Source organism: Chionomys nivalis, chromosome 14 (assembly GCF_950005125.1).
Source record: "Chionomys nivalis chromosome 14, mChiNiv1.1, whole genome shotgun sequence".
NCBI classification, from domain to species: domain Eukaryota; kingdom Metazoa; phylum Chordata; class Mammalia; order Rodentia; family Cricetidae; genus Chionomys; species Chionomys nivalis.
This window is the reverse complement of record NC_080099.1, coordinates 68,222,271-68,242,101: the sequence shown is the minus strand read 5'-3', so window position 1 is coordinate 68,242,101 and position 19,831 is coordinate 68,222,271. Positions and strand designations below refer to the sequence as shown.

The window sequence follows — 19,831 nt, the reverse complement described above, 5'->3', positions numbered from 1 at the left end:
GAAGGACAATGTGCTTTCAGAATTTACTGCTCATCAAAATGAGAAAACTTGAGAGCACCTATATTTTTTTTTTCAAATTTAAATGGGCTTAATCTGAAAAAGATTTTTCTTTACCTTAGCTATTTGCTATGAGAAACTGGGTTCTTAAACATCAGGTTTTTGATTGGGGAAGAGGAAATAAATCAAAAATTCAGAGATCCATCAGCAGGTAAAGCTCCTAAACTATTCCCTGGCTTAGCTGCCAGGCGAGTATATGTGCGTCACCCTCTCCTGTGACGGTAGGAAGTTTCCTCCCACAGTGACTGAATTTTGAATGTAACATTTAAGGAAAACCCCTAACATATAAAAATAATGCTTCTTGTTACCAGAGCTGATACTTCCACTGTCCTCCCTTCTCTTGCGGCTTCTAAAAGCAGTTCTTCGAGCTTCCTTCGTTGAGTCTTTTCCACAGCTGCAGGGAAAAAAGGTTTTACTCTACAGTTAGTGCGATCCTATTGAAAAGTTCTTTACAAAGATAAAGAAAAATTCATCATATTATAAAGAGGGGCAGTTAAGAGGCTGCTCTTGCAGAGGACCTGAGCTGGGTTCCTGCTATGGAATATTTGTACACTGTGGGGAAGGTGTACTGCTGTGACTGGTGTAATAAAACTTGAACAGCCAATAACAAGCAGGCGGTATAGGTGGGATTTCCAGGGAAAGAAAGGAAGAGGAGGTAATTGAGGAGTAAAAGGGTCACCAGTGTGACTGTGAAGAAGCAGAACGGGCAGGAGGAGATGGTGGCAGTCACAAGTCATGTGGCAGGACACAGATTAATAGGAGAGGTTAACAGTCACGAGCCACATGGCAGGACGTAGATGAATAGAAATGGGTTAATTTAAGTTACAAGAACTAGTTAGGAACAAGCCTAAGCTACACTGAGCTCTCATCATTAGTAAGAAGTCTTCATGTCTTTATTTGGGAGTGAGATGGCAGCCCAAAGGGAAGTCTGACCACAGGTTCCCAGCACCCACTTAGGCAGCTTACAACCACCTATAACTCGAGCTCCAGGGGATCTGACACCCTCTTCTGGCTTCTGCAGGTATATAACATACACACATGGAATTCATGTACAAAGATACACACACAAATCCATAAATAAAATTACTTAACAAAGGTGCATAAAGAATAAGTTGATCACAGTGTTGAAAATACAAGTGTTTTGAACTGAAATTCAAATGCAGTTAGATTTGGGAGTTCTTCTGCTTTTCATTTCCAGTGAGTTCCATTTTCTTTAATTTTAGGTGAAATTATAATTTCAATTCAAAGGACATTATGGATTTACTCATTTATAACACTTAGCAAACAATTATGAACTTTTGATGATCAAAATACTACTATATACTACTATATCTATCTGGGAAAGAAGATGAATGGGGTTTGTAACTTCTACAAATCTTATGAAGGAAAAGTAGTAAGAAGAAATAGCAATTGGTAGTAAGATGTACAAATCAAATAAGTACCTGTTTATTTTATAAGAATTCAAATTACTTACATACTTCTACAAAAAAGCATGAGTTGTATTTCTATGTAGCAAATACTATAATACTAGGTGTCAAGCACTCCTTTGTAACCACTAAGATAGGTGTTACTTTATAAATTACAAAGCAGAAGGCGAGCAGTGGTGGTGCAGGCCTTTAATCCCAGCACTAGGGAGGCAGAGACAGGTGGATCTCTGCTAATTTGAGGTCAGCCTGGTTTACAGAGTGAGCTCCAGGACAGCCAAGGCCACGCAAAAAAAAAAAACAAAAAAAAACAAAAAAAAAAACCTGTCTTAAAAAACAATAGCTAGACAGACAGACAGACAGACAGACAACAAGGCACTGGAGAGACACGACAAATACATCATGAAATTATGGATTAGATCCAGACTGGATAGATATCATATGGACGACTGATAAAATTTGTATATGAAATGTGTATTATATTATAAAAGACTGAGTATTCCTTATCCATAATTCTTGGGATTAAAAAAGTGTTTAAACTTTCAAAGTTTAAAATTTCATAGTTTTTTTTTTAAAGATTTTGGAATATGTGCAAACTTCCCTGGAAAAGTGTTCCATATTCAAAATTAGAAAACCTCAAAGGCCTTAACTTTTTAGGCATCATGGCATTCAGAAGTCTGTGAACTTGCAGCCATTCCAGTTACAGATTGGAGATGTGCAGTCTGTATATTAGATTTACTTATTTCCTTTTATATACATGATTGTTTTGCCAATATGTATGTGTGTTTGTGTGTGTGTGTGTGTGTGTATTATGTACATGGCTATACCATGTGGATGCTGGGAAATAAACCTGGGTCTTCTATAAGAAAAACAAATGCTCTTGGCTGCTGAGCAATCCATCTTTCCAACCCCTTGAATTATCTATTAGTACTAAATTTTCTGATGTTGGTCATTACAGAGTCAGTCTTATATACTCATGGGTTCTAACCAACCACAGACTGAAAATGAAAGAAAATCCCAAGAATCTGTTCTGAACATTGTATCTCTTGCTACTATTCCCTGAGCAACATAACACAACTGTTTGCACAGCATAAGCTGTGTGAGAAATCACAAGTACTCTAGAGACGACTGAATTCATTTTCAACAAGGCCATCAACACTGTTCAGTGAAGACAGAGGCATTTCCTCACAAAGGTGCTGGGGACTACAACTGGTACTTTACAGAGGAACAGATGCCCCTTCCCACACTCCCACAATATAGGCAACTTTAACTGAAAATGGAGCACAGGCTTAGAAAAGCCAAAACTCTTAAACGGAACATCTTTGTGACATTAGGCTAAGAACACCAAAAACACAACAAAGGAGAAAAACTGATCAATGGCTCCTCATCAATCAACCAACAACAGGTCCACAAACTAAGCTTTCAAAAGTGAAAAGGCAACCTCCATGGGAGGAAAGTTTTAAAAATCATATATCTGAAGATGGACTTGATAAACAGTTCATAATAAAATAATTTATGCATAGTTTAAAGGCATATGTGAGGCTACCAGTAAATTCTACTCACACTCACATCCTCTCTCTCTCTCTCTCTCTCTCTCTCTCTCTCTCTCTCTCTCTCTCATACACACACACATTTTATAAAAGGCACTTGAGTATCAATGTATTTTAGAATCCACAGGCCCAGAATCTTAAGATTCTGCAACCAGTGCCCAAAGATACGGTGGGGTCTCATTGCGATTATGTAAGAAGACACCCTGTTCTTGAATCATACTGATGTGTCTGGAGGTAATAAAGTCATTCAGTATGCAAATTACTTTCAAGTAAAAATCAATTCAGTAACATCAAATAATATTTTAAAAGATAAACTAGATCCCAACCATCCCATTCCCCCAATCTCCCCCCATCCTCCCCTTCTCACTTTTCTCTCTCCATTTCCCCTTACCCCCATCTCACCCCACCCCCAAGGGATAATGGAAGGGTGGATATGGGAGCAGGGAAGTATATATCCTAATTAAGGGAGCCATCTTAGGGTTGGCAAGAGACTTGACTTTAGAGGGGCTCCCAGGTGTCCAGGGAGATGTCCCCAGTTAGTTCCTTGGGCAGCTGAACAGAGGGAACCAGAAATGGCCCTATCCTATAGCCATACTAATGAATATCTTGCATATCACTTTAGAACCTTCATCTGGGGATGGATGGAGATAGAGACAGAGACCCACATTGGAGCACTGGACTGAGCTCCCAAGGTCCAAATGAGGAGCAGAAGGAGGGAGAACATGAGCAAGGAAGTCAGGACCACGAGGGGTGCACCCACCCACTGAGACAGTGGGGCTGATCTATTGGGAGCTCACCAAGGCCAGCTGGACTGGGACTGAAAAAGCATGGGATAAAACCAGACTATCTGAACATGGCGGACAATGAGAGCTGATGAGAAGCCAAGGACAATGGCACTGGGTTTTGATCCTACTGCATGAACTGGCTTTGTAGGTGACTAGCCTGTTTGGATGCTCACCTTCCTAGACCTGGATGGAGGGGGGAGGACCTTGGACTTCCCATAGGGCAGGGAACCCTGACTGCTCTTCGGACTGGAGAGGGAGGGGGAGAGGAGTGGGGGGAGGGGGAGGGAAATGGGAGGCAGAAATTTTTTCAATAATAATAATAATAAAAAGATAAACTAGATACAAACATAGATATCCTTATATGTATAATCTAAGACAAAAGGCATATAAATATTTATTTAATTATTCTTAAAACTTTCCATAGGCTAAGAGTCAGAGAGAGAGTGTGTTATTCCTCACTGGTACCTAACAGGTAGCTGTCTACCCTCTTCCAGAATACCACTTGTCACAGAAAACTCACTGTACCTCATCGTTCAAGGCAACTCACACCCTTGTGTACAACACAATGGGCCCAGAGATAAACTCTGTGGTACTTAACCTCTGGTCCATTAACTGACTATACAATAAGATCACCTATACAAATAAGGTCATCTCTATCTTAATACCATCACTTCAGATATTTTGATGTGGTTTTCTTACACCTACCTCTATTTCCTGTCTCCATATTTTATCCTGTTATCTGGTTTATGGCCTATCTAATATCATGGTGAATTGTCCCTAGCACTTCCTGGAGTCTGTCTGCATATAGCATTATATCTGGGCAAGGTGATCTCATCAGAACAGAATCATCTGATTAATTCTCTATTTTCTATTTCCCAGGTTAGGACCACACAAGCTGACAAATGGCATCACCTGTAAAATCAATGAAGTTCTTACCTTTGCACAGCTTGGGTTTCAGAAGAACCTTAGAGCATGTCTTTACAATTCCCCTTATTAAACGTCCACCGGTCAGACTAGGCTAACATTTAGTCTATCAGAAAAATCTAAGTCGCAGGTTCCCATGAGACAACAGAATGACAGGACAGTATCCGAAACAGTTACCTCACCTTTCAGTTAGATCACAATGTATTCAAGGACAAAGACCAATGTGGTCCATAAGTCCTTAAGTTGAATGCTACAGTGACTGACAGATTAGGGTGTGTTTGGCTATTCACTGAAACCAGAGAGTTCAAATGAAGACACCATCTAAAGATGTGACAAAAGGTCAGCCTCCAAGAATGTGAGGTAGCTGAACGTGACCAGGGCAGTGACTGGTGCACAGGAAGTCCACCCCAAGTGCCACAGCATGTGCTGTGTACATTAATAATGATTCTCTAGCACACACGCCTAGCAACCAGTCATTATTTTATAATTACAGAATAAGCAAGAAGAGTTCAATCCTTTAATCCAAACTTGTTAAAAGTTGTTAAAAGCAAGACTGTGGTTTTACATGAATACTAATAATTAAAGTTACAAAATTAACATCCTTAAATACAAAGTTGTATCACCCTACTCTGAACTGCAGGAAAGAAACAGAGCATGTGTGAAGTTGCAGCTGTAATTCTGAGACCTTAATTGCAAAGTAGAAATTACCTGCTCTTGTGTAACAGCAAAACCAGGACCATTCAACAACTAATCCTATTACCTAAGGCTTTTAGAGTATAAAAATGGGAGTGGTCTTGTTCTAAACTGTAATAGAGAAATTTCTCTACACTCTACATCTTCTTAAATACAATTTAATCTCTGATGTCCATAGCAATTAAACCAAGCCATCAAGAAATGAGTGTTGGTTTTACACTACAGTGAGGTCCTTGGGAAGATGAAGCCAGACAGAAATACCCACTATCCTAACAAAGGATGCCTAATGACTAGAGCTCTGGCAGTTTCCCTACCCTTCTTCTCTATGTTCTCATTATAACAATGCAGCAGTTTACCTAAAGTCATATCTTCTCACGTCTACATTTTTCTACTTTTCATTTTGCTGTGCATATGAAAAATTTTAAACTTGCTATGTTCTTTTGTAAGTGAGGATTTTAATAGTTATAAAGTGAATACTTATTGCTTGGATATGAAATGACCCCCAGTCTGATGTATCTGAACACTTGGTCCCAAACTGGTGGCTGTGTTTTGGGACACCATGGAACCTTTGAGGTCAGACCTAGCAGAGTAAAGTGGATAGCTGAGGAATGGGCCTTGAGTTTCACAGCCCTGGCCCTCTTCTGACCCTCTCTGTTTCCTGTTCCTTCGAAGTCAAAAGAACAGTTCCATTCACACGCTCCTACCACCATGGAGCCACCTGTCATCATTCTTGCCGTAATGGATTGGATCCCTTCAGAATGCGAGCCTACTTAAATCCTTCCTTAATTAGGTTGCCTTTGTCAGCGATTCTGCCACAGAAACTAATGTAGGGTAAAAGGGACAACTGGAGCAGGAAACTAACCAATCACTGAGCACCCTGACTCTGAACCCAGAGCCAGTGAAAGAAACACACCCTGGATCTGAGTCCTGGGCCAGGGAAAGAAACATCTTTATCCCTGAACCCAGAACCAAAGAGACATGCCCTGGGATCAGAACCAGTGAAAGAAATATGCCTGGTCCTAAGATTAGAGTCAAAAATCTAAAAGGGAACAGTAAAAGAAACAGTTTGGCCATGAAGTCAGAGCCATCTCTGCCTCTGACCAACTAAACTAACCAATCCCTGAGCAGGGAAAAACTAGCCAATCTTTCTTCTTCCTGGGAAAGCTCCGCCCCTGAGAAGCCTCTCTGTTCAGTTAAGGGCTGCTGTTTATCTCTCCCAGGCAGAGGCAGCCACTCTCCTGGACTCCTCCTTCTCAAATAAATCTCTTTCTCAAAAGAATCTTGGGTGACAGGTGATGATCTTCATTCACCTGTGCAAAAGAGAACCTAGCTGGGACGTCCCATAGGGAACTGAGCTGAAAACCTTGCAGAGACATTCCCTATGTGGGGCTGAATAAGGTGTAGGGGGAAAGGCAACAACTTTTCTACAGAGCGGAGATCGCTACATTTCTGCAGGGGCTCACCCTTCAGCGAAGTGTCAGCAAAAGAGGTAGCACCTTGGGCCAAAGAAGCAGACGGCTGTACTAGGGCGTTGTCCCTTAAGGGACAGAGAGGGCTCTGCTGTGAAGGCTCTCCAGAAGAGCAGGACGGCTGTATCCTGTGGGAGACCGTTCCCCACAAGCCCCCCAGATCCAACAGTCAGGATACCTTGTCCTCCAGGGCTGAGCTGTCCTAATGCGGCTCCAGCCTCCAGAGCTGACCTAATGCGGCTCTACCCTCCAGAGCTGACCTAATGCGGCTCTACCCTCCAGAGCTGACCTAATGCGGCTCTACCCTCCAGAGCTGACCTAATGCGGCTCTACCCTCCAGAGCTGACCTAATGCGGCTCTACCCTCCAGAGCTGACCTAATGCGGCTCTACCCTCCAGAGCTGACCTAATGCGGCTCTACCCTCCAGAGCTGACCTAATGCGGCTCTACCCTCCAGAGCTGTCCTAATGCGGCTCTACCCTCCAGAGCTGACCTAATGCGGCTCCAGCCTCCAGAGCTGACCTATTGTGGCTCTACCCTCCAGAGCTGACCTAATGCGGCTCTACCCTCCAGAGCTGACCTAATGCGGCTCTACCCTCCAAAGCTGTCCTATTGTGGCTCTAAGTATAACCTGGCTTCCCGATAAGTCAGGATATCTCTGCAACTCTACAGCTGTAACACTTTCCCTACCACTAACAGAGTGAGAAAACAGATGAAGTTGCATCTAAACAATGACTTGGTAATGACATCAGCACTACAACAGTGTTGTCATCTACGCTGCTGCAGGCTGTTTACTCACCTGTGACCTTAGTGGTAATAAAACCAAACACTACATATGTTAAAATCCATGTTTACCTTCAAGCATGCTTCTGATTTCTTTGTCATGGGTGACTTCTTTTGCTGTCTGTCCACTCCCATTTACAACCGTAGAATCAGCATTGTATTCTAAAAGGTGCATTACCAGCTCCTGAATAAACAGAGAAATTATCTTAGCTGTTATTATGCTGCTACTTGATTGTATGACAGTCCTTTTCCAAATTACTGATTGCTATAATTTCTTTTTTTTTTTTTTTTTTTTTTTTTTTTTTGGTTTTTCGAGACAGGGTTTCTCTGTGGTTTTGGAGCCTGTCCTGGAACTAGCTCTTGTAGATCAGGCTGGTCTCAAACTCACAGAGATCCGCCTGCCTCTGCCTCCCAAGTGCTGGGATTAAAGGTGTGCGCCACCACCACCCGGCTTGCTATAATTTCTAAGACAGAAAAAAAATTATGTAAGAACCTTCATACCAAATCAATCATGTCTACAATATACAATTCAAATAACTGTGCTAATAACTAATAATTACTTAAACAATTCTCAACCCACAATCAATACACAGCCAATTTCTGTAATTGACTTTAAAAAGTAAATTTCTGGGAACTAAAGAGCTGGTTCAGCAGTTAAGAGCACTTGTGCAGAGGACAAGTTCACTTGCCACATCTACATGGTGGCTCACTCCCACGCGCAATCCCAGCTCCAGGCATCCAGTAGGTATGCGCATGGTATACATACATTCATGCTAGCAAAACAATCATACATGTAACATGAAAATAAATAAGTCTAAAAATAGTGTAAGCAAATTATTCAGTTATTTTATGAAAACAACTCATGATTACACTAAATATGTATACAAACAAAACAAAAATTTATAGAGAATTCAGTATATTCACTCATTTTAATAAGGCCTGATGAGAATAAGAATTTCTTAAACAGTTACATTTTCAAAACCTAATGTTAACATTTTAAATATTTTCTAAAGCAATATAGACAGATAGGACATATCACATTGAAAACAGTTTATGATGAAACAATTTCCTGAAGTCAGTATTTAACAAAGAGAGTGTGGTAGTTTAAATATAACTGGCCCCCATAATCTCATAGGGAATGACACTATTAAGAGGTGTGGCTTTGTTGGAGTGGTTACAGACTTATTGGGGTAAGTGTGTCACTGTGGGGGCAGACTTTGAGGTTTCCTATCATTGGGATACCACCCAGTGTCTCAGTCAACTTCCTGTTTCCCGCCAGATGTAAGACTCAACTGCTCCTCCCGCACCATGTCTGCCTGCTGCCACGTTCCCCGCCATGATGATGATGGACTAAACCTCTGAAACTATAAGTGAGATCCTGCAATTAAATGTTTTCTTTTATAGGAGTTGCTGTGGTCATGGAGTCTCTTCACAGCAACAGAAACCCTTAGTAGGCAGAGAATGTTACTCATTTTTACTCTGTGGTTAACTTTTGGAACTTCAATATGACTGACAAGGTACTAACATATAAGTCTAGCTAGTATCGCTGGGTCAGCCACAGAACCTACGACAAAACCATGGAGGAGCACCCAGACAACAGAAACGTGGTGTACGGCCTAGGATACACGGCACCCAGGGAGGATGGCAACACTTCACTGTCAGCTCCACACCAAGTCCCTGAATGCATGGAGCAAGACCCTGCCTGTCCTGTGCTTTTCATATTTCCTTTAGGACATAAAATCTCTTATATTATTTTTAAGTATTTATACTTAAATACTTAAGTACACATAACATAATGTACAAAAATATATCTGCCACCTTAGTCACTATATGATAATCACAAACATTTTAGTCTATGTTTTTCCAGTTGATGTTCTTCCAAGTAAGTTTGGGCCTTCCTATGTAGCCCAAGCTGGGTTCAAAGAATCTTCTTGCCTTGCTTTTTTCCCAGTAGATAAGGTCATAAGAGGTACACAGGGAAACAGAAAACCCACTAGTAATTTTAATAAAGGGAATTTTTAAAAGACACTTCAGTATTTTGTGCCATTCTCGGGGTAACATTTCATGAAAATATTTCATGTGAAAAAATGAACCCAGAGAGTGACAAAAAATGTTAACAAAATTGTGTTGGTGGTGGCGCACGCCTTTAATTCCAGTACTCAGGAGGCAGAGAAAGGTAGGTCTCTGAGTTTGAAGCCAGCCTGGTCTATAGAGCAAGTTCTAGAATAGTCAAAGTACCCAGAAAAATCCTGTCTCAAAAACCAAACCAAACAAACCAAAATAAAACAAGATTATTTATAAATCATGTTATTTGATAAGAGACTTTTATATATAATATACAAAGAACTTTACAACTAACAACAAGACAATCCAATTTTAAAATGCAAAGAACTGGTGTAGGAGGTTCTTCTGTTCATGTGTTGCTTTCATTGACTGAATAAAGAAACTGCCTTGGTCTTTTGATAGGGCAGCACTTAGCTAAGTGGAGTAGACAGAACTGAATACTGGGAAGAAGCTCAGTGTGGCAGATGCCATGGTTCTCTTGCCTGAGACTGAGGCTGGTTAGGATCTTTCCCAGTAAGCCATGACCTCGTGGTGTTACACAGATTGGTAGAAATGGGTTAGATTAGGATGTGAAAGTTGGCCAAGAAGAGGCTAGATATAATGGGCCAGGCAGTATTTAACTAATACAATTTCCGTGTGATTATTTCGGGTGTAAGTTAGCTGGACTGCGGGACGCTGCCCGCTCCTCTAGCAGGGCAGCTGGGACGGAACAAGGGGCCCCGCCCCCTTCAATAAAGAGCAGGGCATGGCAGCTCATACCTGCAAACCCAACATTCAGGAGGCTGAAGAAAAGGGGTTCAAGGCCAGCCTGGGCCATATACTGACATCTTGTCTCAAAGACCAAAACAGATTATTTGTAAAATAAAGTGGGTGAGATAGCATTTGAACAATCTGAAAAGAACTTCTGAGTCCCCCTGCCCCCAAATACCTAAATCAGGGGCTCCAGGTCTACTTAGCTATATACAGGTGGCAAAGGGAAGCTCTCAGTAAAGAGAGCTAGTGACAGAATAGACATGTTATGCAGAGTCCAAATTAGAACAGCATAGGGCAGCCCAAGGGACTGAGACACCTGAAAAGTCGGGGACTATGCTAACATCCCAGTGGGGAGAGAGGCTTTTGTTTTCAGGGGCATTGCAAAGTAACTCCTCCTGCACTTGGAAACTGTTCTGCAAGCCCAACAATGCTTCTCTCTGACCCAATTCAAGGCCACCCCGCCTTCTGTAGCACCACAGACACAAGACAGTCTCAATTACCTCCTCATCTGCAGTTCCTGGACTCTTTCTCCAGCCCTGAGCTGTCCCTGGTGCTGGAAGAAACATACCTCCACTTCCAGAGAACTCTTTTTTGCACTGACTTTGCTGTCATCTTCTACCCTTCCACTAACTCCCCAAATGCTGTTTATGACTTTAGTTATGTATTTAGCATGTAAAAGGCCTGACAAAGAAAACACTCCTAGATACCAAATACTGAAGGCAAGAATGGGCACCTACTGTGGGAGATGGACCTTGGGCTCATTCCTCGGTGTCAGGGAGTGGAGAAAGTGCTGCAAAACTTTGACAAAGGGAAGTCTCTGACAAAGCTGGAGCTGAGATCATGATGCTTACTGGAACAACTCCAGCAGAAGGTGAAAGTGGGATTTTTAAAAAGCCAGGAAAATGACCGAGGGATAAAGCCTATGTAAGAAAAAAAAATGGGTACATTCCTAATTCTTAGTATAGATGGCAAGAAGAGAGCGCAGGGAAAGTACTTTGACAATAATACAAATACTGCACAAGGACCCAGTGTGGCGGACAGGGAGTCCCTTTTTAGACACACAGCAAGGACAGCAGGACAGACGGCTGATGGGAGGACCTGGATACCTTGAGAGAAGCATGGGTTGAAGTAACAGACTCCAAAATAATCCCCTAGGAAGATCCAATGAAGCCAGAAGAACAGATTGACTGGTTCAGAAAAACACAGAGAAATGCCTGTAAAGAAGAAACATCAAGCACGCAGAGAACCAGCCAGAGATAGTATGCCTGCTCCTCCTGGAGAAGTGCTCAGCTATCAGACTAAAACATGGAAAGAGACGTCTTGAGACCTACTGAACCACGACGACCTCCAAAGAATCCAGCTAAATGATGGACCCGAGAAACAGATGAGAAAGGTGCCAGAGAAGCTGTGGAGAGCTGTTGTTTTAACTCAGAGCTCAAGGCCGGCTCAGTGCCGACATGTAATGTTTAGCTCTCCTAACTTTAGCTACCCTTCTGCTCCATCTGCTCACTTTCCTCAGCCCTAGCTATCTATAGTTAGTGTCTAAGGGTGTGATGCGGTCCACTGTGCCCACTATACCTGAACAGCAGCCACCTTTGAACATTTATTCATAACTAAAGATATTTTGTTTCACATATTGCTGGCCAAGAAAGCACTTTGATCAACTTGTCTAATAAGTCAGAAGACTAAAGTCTATTTGTTCTGTTCTCCTTTTTTGGTGGGTGCCCCACTAAATGGGGGCTACACAACAAAGGTGACAGAAAAGTTAACAGAGTCTTGCCCCCAATTCCCCTAAGCCCACCCTGACATCCACTGTCAACCACACACACTTCATCTCAGGTGAAGAGGAAGAAAATACCCGCACCCACACTGCTTTCTGAGCAATTTACTAAGACATAATTTACATAGCATGAATTTGACCCTGTAAAAAACCACAATTCCTTGGCTTTCAGTATTCTCACAGAATTGTGCTGTAATATATACTGACTATTAGAACATTTCATCACCCTCAAGAATCCCTATATCTACAGCTAATGGCTTCTCATTCTGGTCCTTTCTCCACATCCCCTACAACCACTCATCTATAGTATGTCTCTATGGACTTGCCTCCTGACCACTTCAATGAAAGGATTATACAAAGTATGGCCATATGTGCAAGGTTTCTTTCAATCACAGGATGAAGGGTCTTCTGTCCGGGCATGTACCAGTACTTCATTCCCTATTGCTGAATGACTTCTCCATCATCTGGGCACCATACCTTGCTTATCCATTAGAAACTGATGAACACTTAGGCTTCTGTTTTTTTGTCTGTTACGAATGATGCTCCTAATAATATTACCATATTGATTTTTTTAAAACTTTATTATAAAGAATGTTGTAAATTTAAAAACACACACACATGAAAACTAACCATCAGCAGTCAAGTTCTACTCAAGTTAGAACTGGACACACGATTGATTTTACTTCTGTATCTGGGTCATGAGACCCAGCTAACTGACTTTATAAAGAGAGACTATGCTGTGGACAGACCTATTAAGTTAGTCCTCTGAGTGGGGCTGGACAGCCTGGCACGGTATAATCCAGCACACATGAGGCTGAGGCATGAGGATCGCCATTCGAAGTCAGGCTGAGCTATACAGTAAGTTCCAGGCCAGTCTAGGATACAGTATGAGGGTCCTAAAAGGTTGGAGGAGGGAGCTGGATACTTCCTGGAAAAGAGGCCTCCGTGGAGCTAAGCCTGAGGGCGGGCTACATAAACTTTAAACAACAGCAGGGGCCTCAGTCCCATGATTTTAGTGAGCTCTGCCAACAGCCCAAATGAGCCTCTAAAGGACGCCACGCCCCAGAAGAGAACAGTTCAGCTAACACACTGTCTTCAGTCTCTCGTCACTCTGAATAGAGAACACAGCTAGGTTATGCATAGTTTCCCACTAAATCCTAATGATGATCTCTTATACAGCAACACAGATCTGTAAGCCTAAAGGCAAGCAGAGCAGTCTTACAACACTAGTGGCAAGAGAAGATGCTCGCTGCTAGTAGCATTTTCAGCTAATCATGTGCCACTGAAACTCCAAGGTTCACTTCCCAGCTCCCCTCTAGCGAGTATAGCCAGTGACTGCTTTAGTCCAGGGGACAAGTGTCATGTGAGAGCTTCCAGGAATCTCCTAGAAAAAAGTGTTGTTCCTCTACCATTTTCGCTTCCTCTAGCCTGATTCCCGGAATTTGTTGGCTCTCATACCAGACGATACAGTCAAAACTACGCTTAGAACAAGACAGAAAATTCCCAGGTATGTGCCACCTGGACTTTTACACTAGAAAAAGACTCGTGAAAGTCCTTATTATTTTAGGTTCTTTCCTACTATAATTCATCTGAAACACTTCCAGTGATTAAATAACAGAGGAATTAACCACAAATCACAACTCTAGACTTGGCCACACTATCAAAAGCTAGAAGACAGTGACCAACACCTTCCAAATTCTGACTCAACCAAAATGGTAGAAGTTATTTCCAAATACATGAATTCTTAAAAAGCTGATGTTCCAGGGAGCCTTTCCCACGAAGCTCCTGGACAACAGTGCACCCAGGAAATGGGAATTCCACTACAGACAGTGGAGACCAGGATTCCCAGGACAGCACAGCTCAGCTCCAGACTGACAATCTGGTAGCAAAAGCAAGGGGACAGAGCGCTGGAGGGCTGGCTCAAGAGCGCGTCACTACACGGGACATATGGCTACAACTGGAAGTAGTAAAAAGAAACCTGAAGTGCTTACAAAGGTTTTAAAGTTCATTATGATAAAAAGAACTAATGAAGAAACTTCAAAAAAGTACTGGGTCCAGAAAAAAATAATGAATTATGTAACAAGGAAAACACATATAGGACTCTATGAGGCTCCATTTAGTATGGCGAGAAAAAATGTATTTAACCAAAGCCCAGTTAGAGACTAATAGTATGAGAACAGTAAGGTGGCTTGGGCAGGGGTTAAGGCGGAGAGAAAAAAATCATGCCGAGGAGAAGGAAGTCGTTTTTCCTCAGGGGTATGATACTGGTAGGCTGTCCACACTCAGACAGGCAGCAGTACTTAGAATCAGTGGGTTATTTAGAGGAGGGGGAGGAGGAAGAGGAGATGATGATGATGGAGGAGGAGGAGGAGGAGGTAGGTGGAGAATATATTGGGGACCCAAAGGAAATATGAGAGGAGCTAGGGAAAGATATGATCAGAATATATTATATAAACATAAAAAATTGCAAAATAAAAAATGTTTTAAGGTGCTTCTCTGAGGGCTACAGAGATGGCTCAGCATTAGAGGCACTCGCTGTTCTCACAGAAGATCTAGGTTCCCTGCACCCATGTGGCGGTTCACAACCATCTGTAACTCCAGGGGATCTGATGTGCTCCTCTGAGATCCAAAGGCACTATGTGTACAAGATGCACAGACAGAAAGTATTCAAAGATATAAAATAAAACAAATCCTTAGAAAAATAATGTTTATCTACCAGAAACAAATAGAAAATCTAATATTAAAAAGAAAACACTAGAGTCAGTAAAGAAGTACTTTATTTATAAACAAAAGGTTTAAAATACTGAAGAGATGCCAGAATATTTGCTCTCAAATATGAACCACAAGAAACAGTTGGGAGGGTCACCATTTCTTCATTATAAAGCTCCACAATATTAGATGGCATTTTAAAACAAATATGCATATACAAGGAAAGATTAAAGAACGTTCGATATTAACTGACTTGGATTATGATTAATCAAATATACTTAAAAATTAGAAAAGGCTGCTTTCTGAGTTAACTGGGTCTTTCAGACCCACTTAGGATTTAGAAAACTATACCGATGACCTCTCTGATGTAAAAAAAAAAAAAAAAACAATGGAGGTATATAACATCACATGCTTATGAGAGCACAGGAAATCAGGAGTGTCAGCTCACCTGGCGGGTCCAGGGCACAGGAGCCGGCTGGCCAGGCAAGCAGACAAAAGGGTTCTGTGGGACTAGGGGTATGGTTCAGTGGAAGGCATTGCCCAGGGTGTATGAGGACGAAGGGTATGTTTCAGTGGAAGGCATTGCCCAGGGTGTATGAGGCTCTAGGATTGATCCCAGAAACACCAAAACCAGTAAGATAAAGAACTCGGTGACAAAATATGAACCAAGTGGTCATGTGCTGCCATTGCCCACTTACTCTTTGCCTCAGAAGGCCATGCTATCACTTTCCCGACTCTCTGATCCTGCTGCTGGTACCGTAACTTCATCCACTTGGCTCGCTGCTTAGGTCAGATCTGACCGCACGTTTGAACACTGCTTCGCAATGCAATCAGTGAACTCACATGCAGCAGTTCTCAAAGGCCCAACCACAGGGTGAATAATCATTAGTGAGCTCCTCCATACCCACAATTCCCTCTGGTGCAGTCCTCTGGACTTTGAGACATGATTACCTCATGCATTTTCTATATCCAATCTAGTGTGCTCAGTTATTTGAAGACAGTCTTCTGTGGCAACTGGGACATCTTTTCATTTCACACTGGGGGTCACCATTTGCTCACACTGCTGGGGGCTATCTCAGTGTGGCTCATGCTATCGAAGAAAATCAATGAGTGATCGTTAGAAGCTGGACGTGCAATACCACCTAATCCAGTTTCTGGAAATCGGTCAACTTTAGACTATTTAATCACCAATTACTAAAGGAGAAGTCAAAATCTAAAAGGTAAAATCCTACACATTGCCTGGCTGTTCCCAAAATGGTCACAGAGAACCCTCGAACATGTCACAGACTGTTACATTTAAGGTCTGGACTGATACAACAAGATGATAAGTGTCAAGTGGTCTTTTGTTGAAGGAAAATAATGATCACCCAGCCTAGCTGGGCTCACAGCTGGGTCCACAGACATAACCAGCTGGCATCTCCCCCATTCCGTGTAGAACTGGGGCAGACAAGCTGGTTATTGGCATAATCATTACATTGCTTCCACAGTCTGCAGCCTAACAGAAGGTCTTAAAACTGGCTTCTTCCACCCACTAGGCACAGCAAACCAAGAACTGTACCCTGCATGGAAAAGAGTGGTTGAGTAGTACCATCTTTACAAACTCAAGAGAAAGGGGAGGGACACTGTAGAGCATGGTCAGGACCCCGAGCTGGATCACCAGCGTTTGCTGCAGGAAGCTCTTTAAAGAGGAAGGTAAAGTACTCAAAATAGCTTCTGGTAGTCCTCAAAAATGACCCAATTCTCTAGTTCCGTCCCTGCCAGAGTAAACAGTAAAAGCTGAGAGTCCCTCTCAGAAGGACAGAGCCAAGCTGCAAAGATGAATCTGATAGGAGAAAAGCTGCCTGGAGGAAGCAGACATCAGCTGAGCTTTCTGGAAGAAGCTAAGACCAGAGTCACTGAAAAAGAACTCTCTGCAGCCTGTTTGAGCAGCCCACAGGCTACGCAGTGTGCTCCAGGCTTCCCAGCTTTTAGAGCAGACTTTGGTGGTATCAGTACTTTGGCCTGTGGTGGGCTCCCTATCTGGGGAGAGTAGACGTGTGTTGCAGCTCCCCAGGAAAAGTTTGGTCACACAACAGCACTACAGAACAGACACCAGATACTCCTCACTGGGGAGGTGAGGAGTAATGGGGGGGGGTGCTTTGATGACACTTTCTACCACATTTCAAACTAATTCACCCCTCTGCTACTACCACGGATACAGACAGAAAGTAGAGAATGAGAGGGGACTTCCACAACTCAACCAAACAGAACAGTCTCAGTGACAGCCACTCTGCCTCGTGTGTTGTTTGCTGGAGAAAGGGACACTTAGCGTGTGATGCACAGCAACTGGTATGGAAATCTATTCTTCCCTACCCAATCAGGAAAAGATCAAGGGCAGCCTGATTCATGCAGACAGAAGCATACAGTTACAGCTCTGCCTCACCTCACACTACTCCATCAACTAAAGTGTCATTAAGACACACACCTAGAGGGAATGGGGTCAATCTGGATAAAAATCAAGGGACCTTGCCATATTAGTCAGTTTTTCTCAGGTCATTAGGTGAGTAATGCCAGAATATTTTCTCAAGATGCTGACAAGCTGGTTCATCAGGTAAAGTACTTGCAGTCAAACCTGATGACCTGAGTTCCCGCCAGGATTCACACGGTAAAAGGAGAGAACCACTTCTGAAAGTTGTCCCCTAAATTATCCAGGTGAACTAGGGCTGAGGTACAGGTGCCTCACACATAAATACAATAATAAATGGAAATGCGGGCGGTGGTGGCGCACGCCTTTAATCCCAGCACTTGGGAGGCAGAGGCTGGCGGATCTCTGTGAGTTCGAGGCCAGCCTGGTCTACAAGAGTTAGTTCCAGGACAGGAACCAAAAAAGCTATGGAGAAACCCTGTCTCGAAAAATCAAAATAATAATAATAATAATAAATGGAAATGTTAAAAAAAAAAAAAACAAGCATCTAGGAACAGAGTCCAGAACACCTAGCTAGCACCTCATAACCATGATTCAGTTCCCAACACACACATATACACATGCATACACACATGCACACACAGGAATTACAAGGACCATCAGGCAAAAACAGTCACCACTTTGGGCCAACGGAACCAGATCAACTGTAGGAAGAAGGCTGAACATGAGACTTGGAGCACCTCACACAGAGACAACATACAAAAGCCCCACCTCTAACACAGACAACATACAAAAGCCCCCCCTCTAACACAGACAACATACAAAAGCCCCACCTCTAACACAGACAACATACAAAAGCCCCCCCTCTAACACAGACAACATACAAAAGCCCCACCTCTAACACAGACAACATACAAAAGCCCCACCTCTAACACAACAACATACAAAAGCCCCACCTCTAACACAGACAACATACAAAAGCCCCCCCTCTAACACAGACAACATACAAAAGCCCCCCCTCTAACACAACAACATACAAAAGCCCCACCTCTAACACAGACAACATACAAAAGCCCCACCTCTAACACAACAACATACAAAAGCCCCCCCTCTAACACAACAACATACAAAAGCCCCACCTCTAACACAGACAACATACAAAAGCCCCACCTCTAACACAACAACATACAAAAGCCCCCCCTCTAACACAACAACATACAAAAGCCCCCCCTCTAACACAGACAACATACAAAAGCCCCACCTCTAACACAGACAACATACAAAAGCCCCCCCTCTAACACAGACAACATACAAAAGCCCCCCGTCTAACACAGACAACATACAAAAGCCCCACCTCTAACACAGACAACATACAAAAGCCCCCCCTCTAACACAGACAACATACAAAAGCCCCCCCTCTAACACAGACAACATACAAAAGCCCCACCTCTAACACAGACAACATACAAAAGCCCCACCTCTAACACAGACAACATACAAAAGCCCCACCTCTAACACAGACAACACACAAAAGCCCCACCTCTAACACAGACAACATACAAAAGCCCCACCTCTAACACAGACAACATACAAAAGCCCCACCTCTAACACAGACAACACACAAAAGCCCCACCTCTAACACAGACAACATACAAAAGCCCCACCTCTAACACAGACAACATACAAAAGCCCCACTTCTGACACAGACAACATACAAAAGCCCTACCTCTGACACAGACAACATACAAAAGCCCCACCTCTAACACAGACAACATACAAAAGCCCCAACTCTAACACAGACAACACACAAAAGCCCCACCTCTAACACAGACAACACACAAAAGCCCCACCTCTAACACAGACAACATACAAAAGCCCCCCCTCTAACACAGACAACATACAAAAGCCCCCCTCTAACACAACAACATACAAAAGCCCCACCTCTAACACAGACAACATACAAAAGCCCCACCTCTAACACAACAACATACAAAAGCCCCCCCTCTAACACAACAACATACAAAAGCCCCACCTCTAACACAGACAACATACAAAAGCCCCACCTCTAACACAACAACATACAAAAGCCCCCCCTCTAACACAACAACATACAAAAGCCCCCCCTCTAACACAGACAACATACAAAAGCCCCACCTCTAACACAGACAACATACAAAAGCCCCCCCTCTAACACAGACAACATACAAAAGCCCCCCCTCTAACACAGACAACATACAAAAGCCCCCCCTCTAACACAGACAACATACAAAAGCCCCCCCTCTAACACAGACAACATACAAAAGCCCCCCCTCTAACACAGACAACATACAAAAGCCCCACCTCTAACACAGACAACATACAAAAGCCCCACCTCTAACACAGACAACATACAAAAGCCCCACCTCTAACACAGACAACACACAAAAGCCCCACCTCT

At 42.8% G+C, this 19,831-nt stretch overlaps 1 protein-coding gene across 1 annotated transcript in view; it reads right to left on the bottom strand.

Moving 5' to 3' along the window:
- Positions 1-19,831, bottom strand: part of Osbpl1a (oxysterol binding protein like 1A) — a 191,436-nt gene that overhangs the window by 148,593 nt on the left and 23,012 nt on the right. The window contains exons 5-6 of the mRNA XM_057789364.1: positions 7,757-7,868; positions 366-451 (exon numbers count right to left, since the gene is read on the bottom strand). Coding sequence (XP_057645347.1) covers positions 366-451; positions 7,757-7,868 — 198 coding nt within the window. The remainder of the gene's footprint in view (positions 1-365; positions 452-7,756; positions 7,869-19,831) is intronic.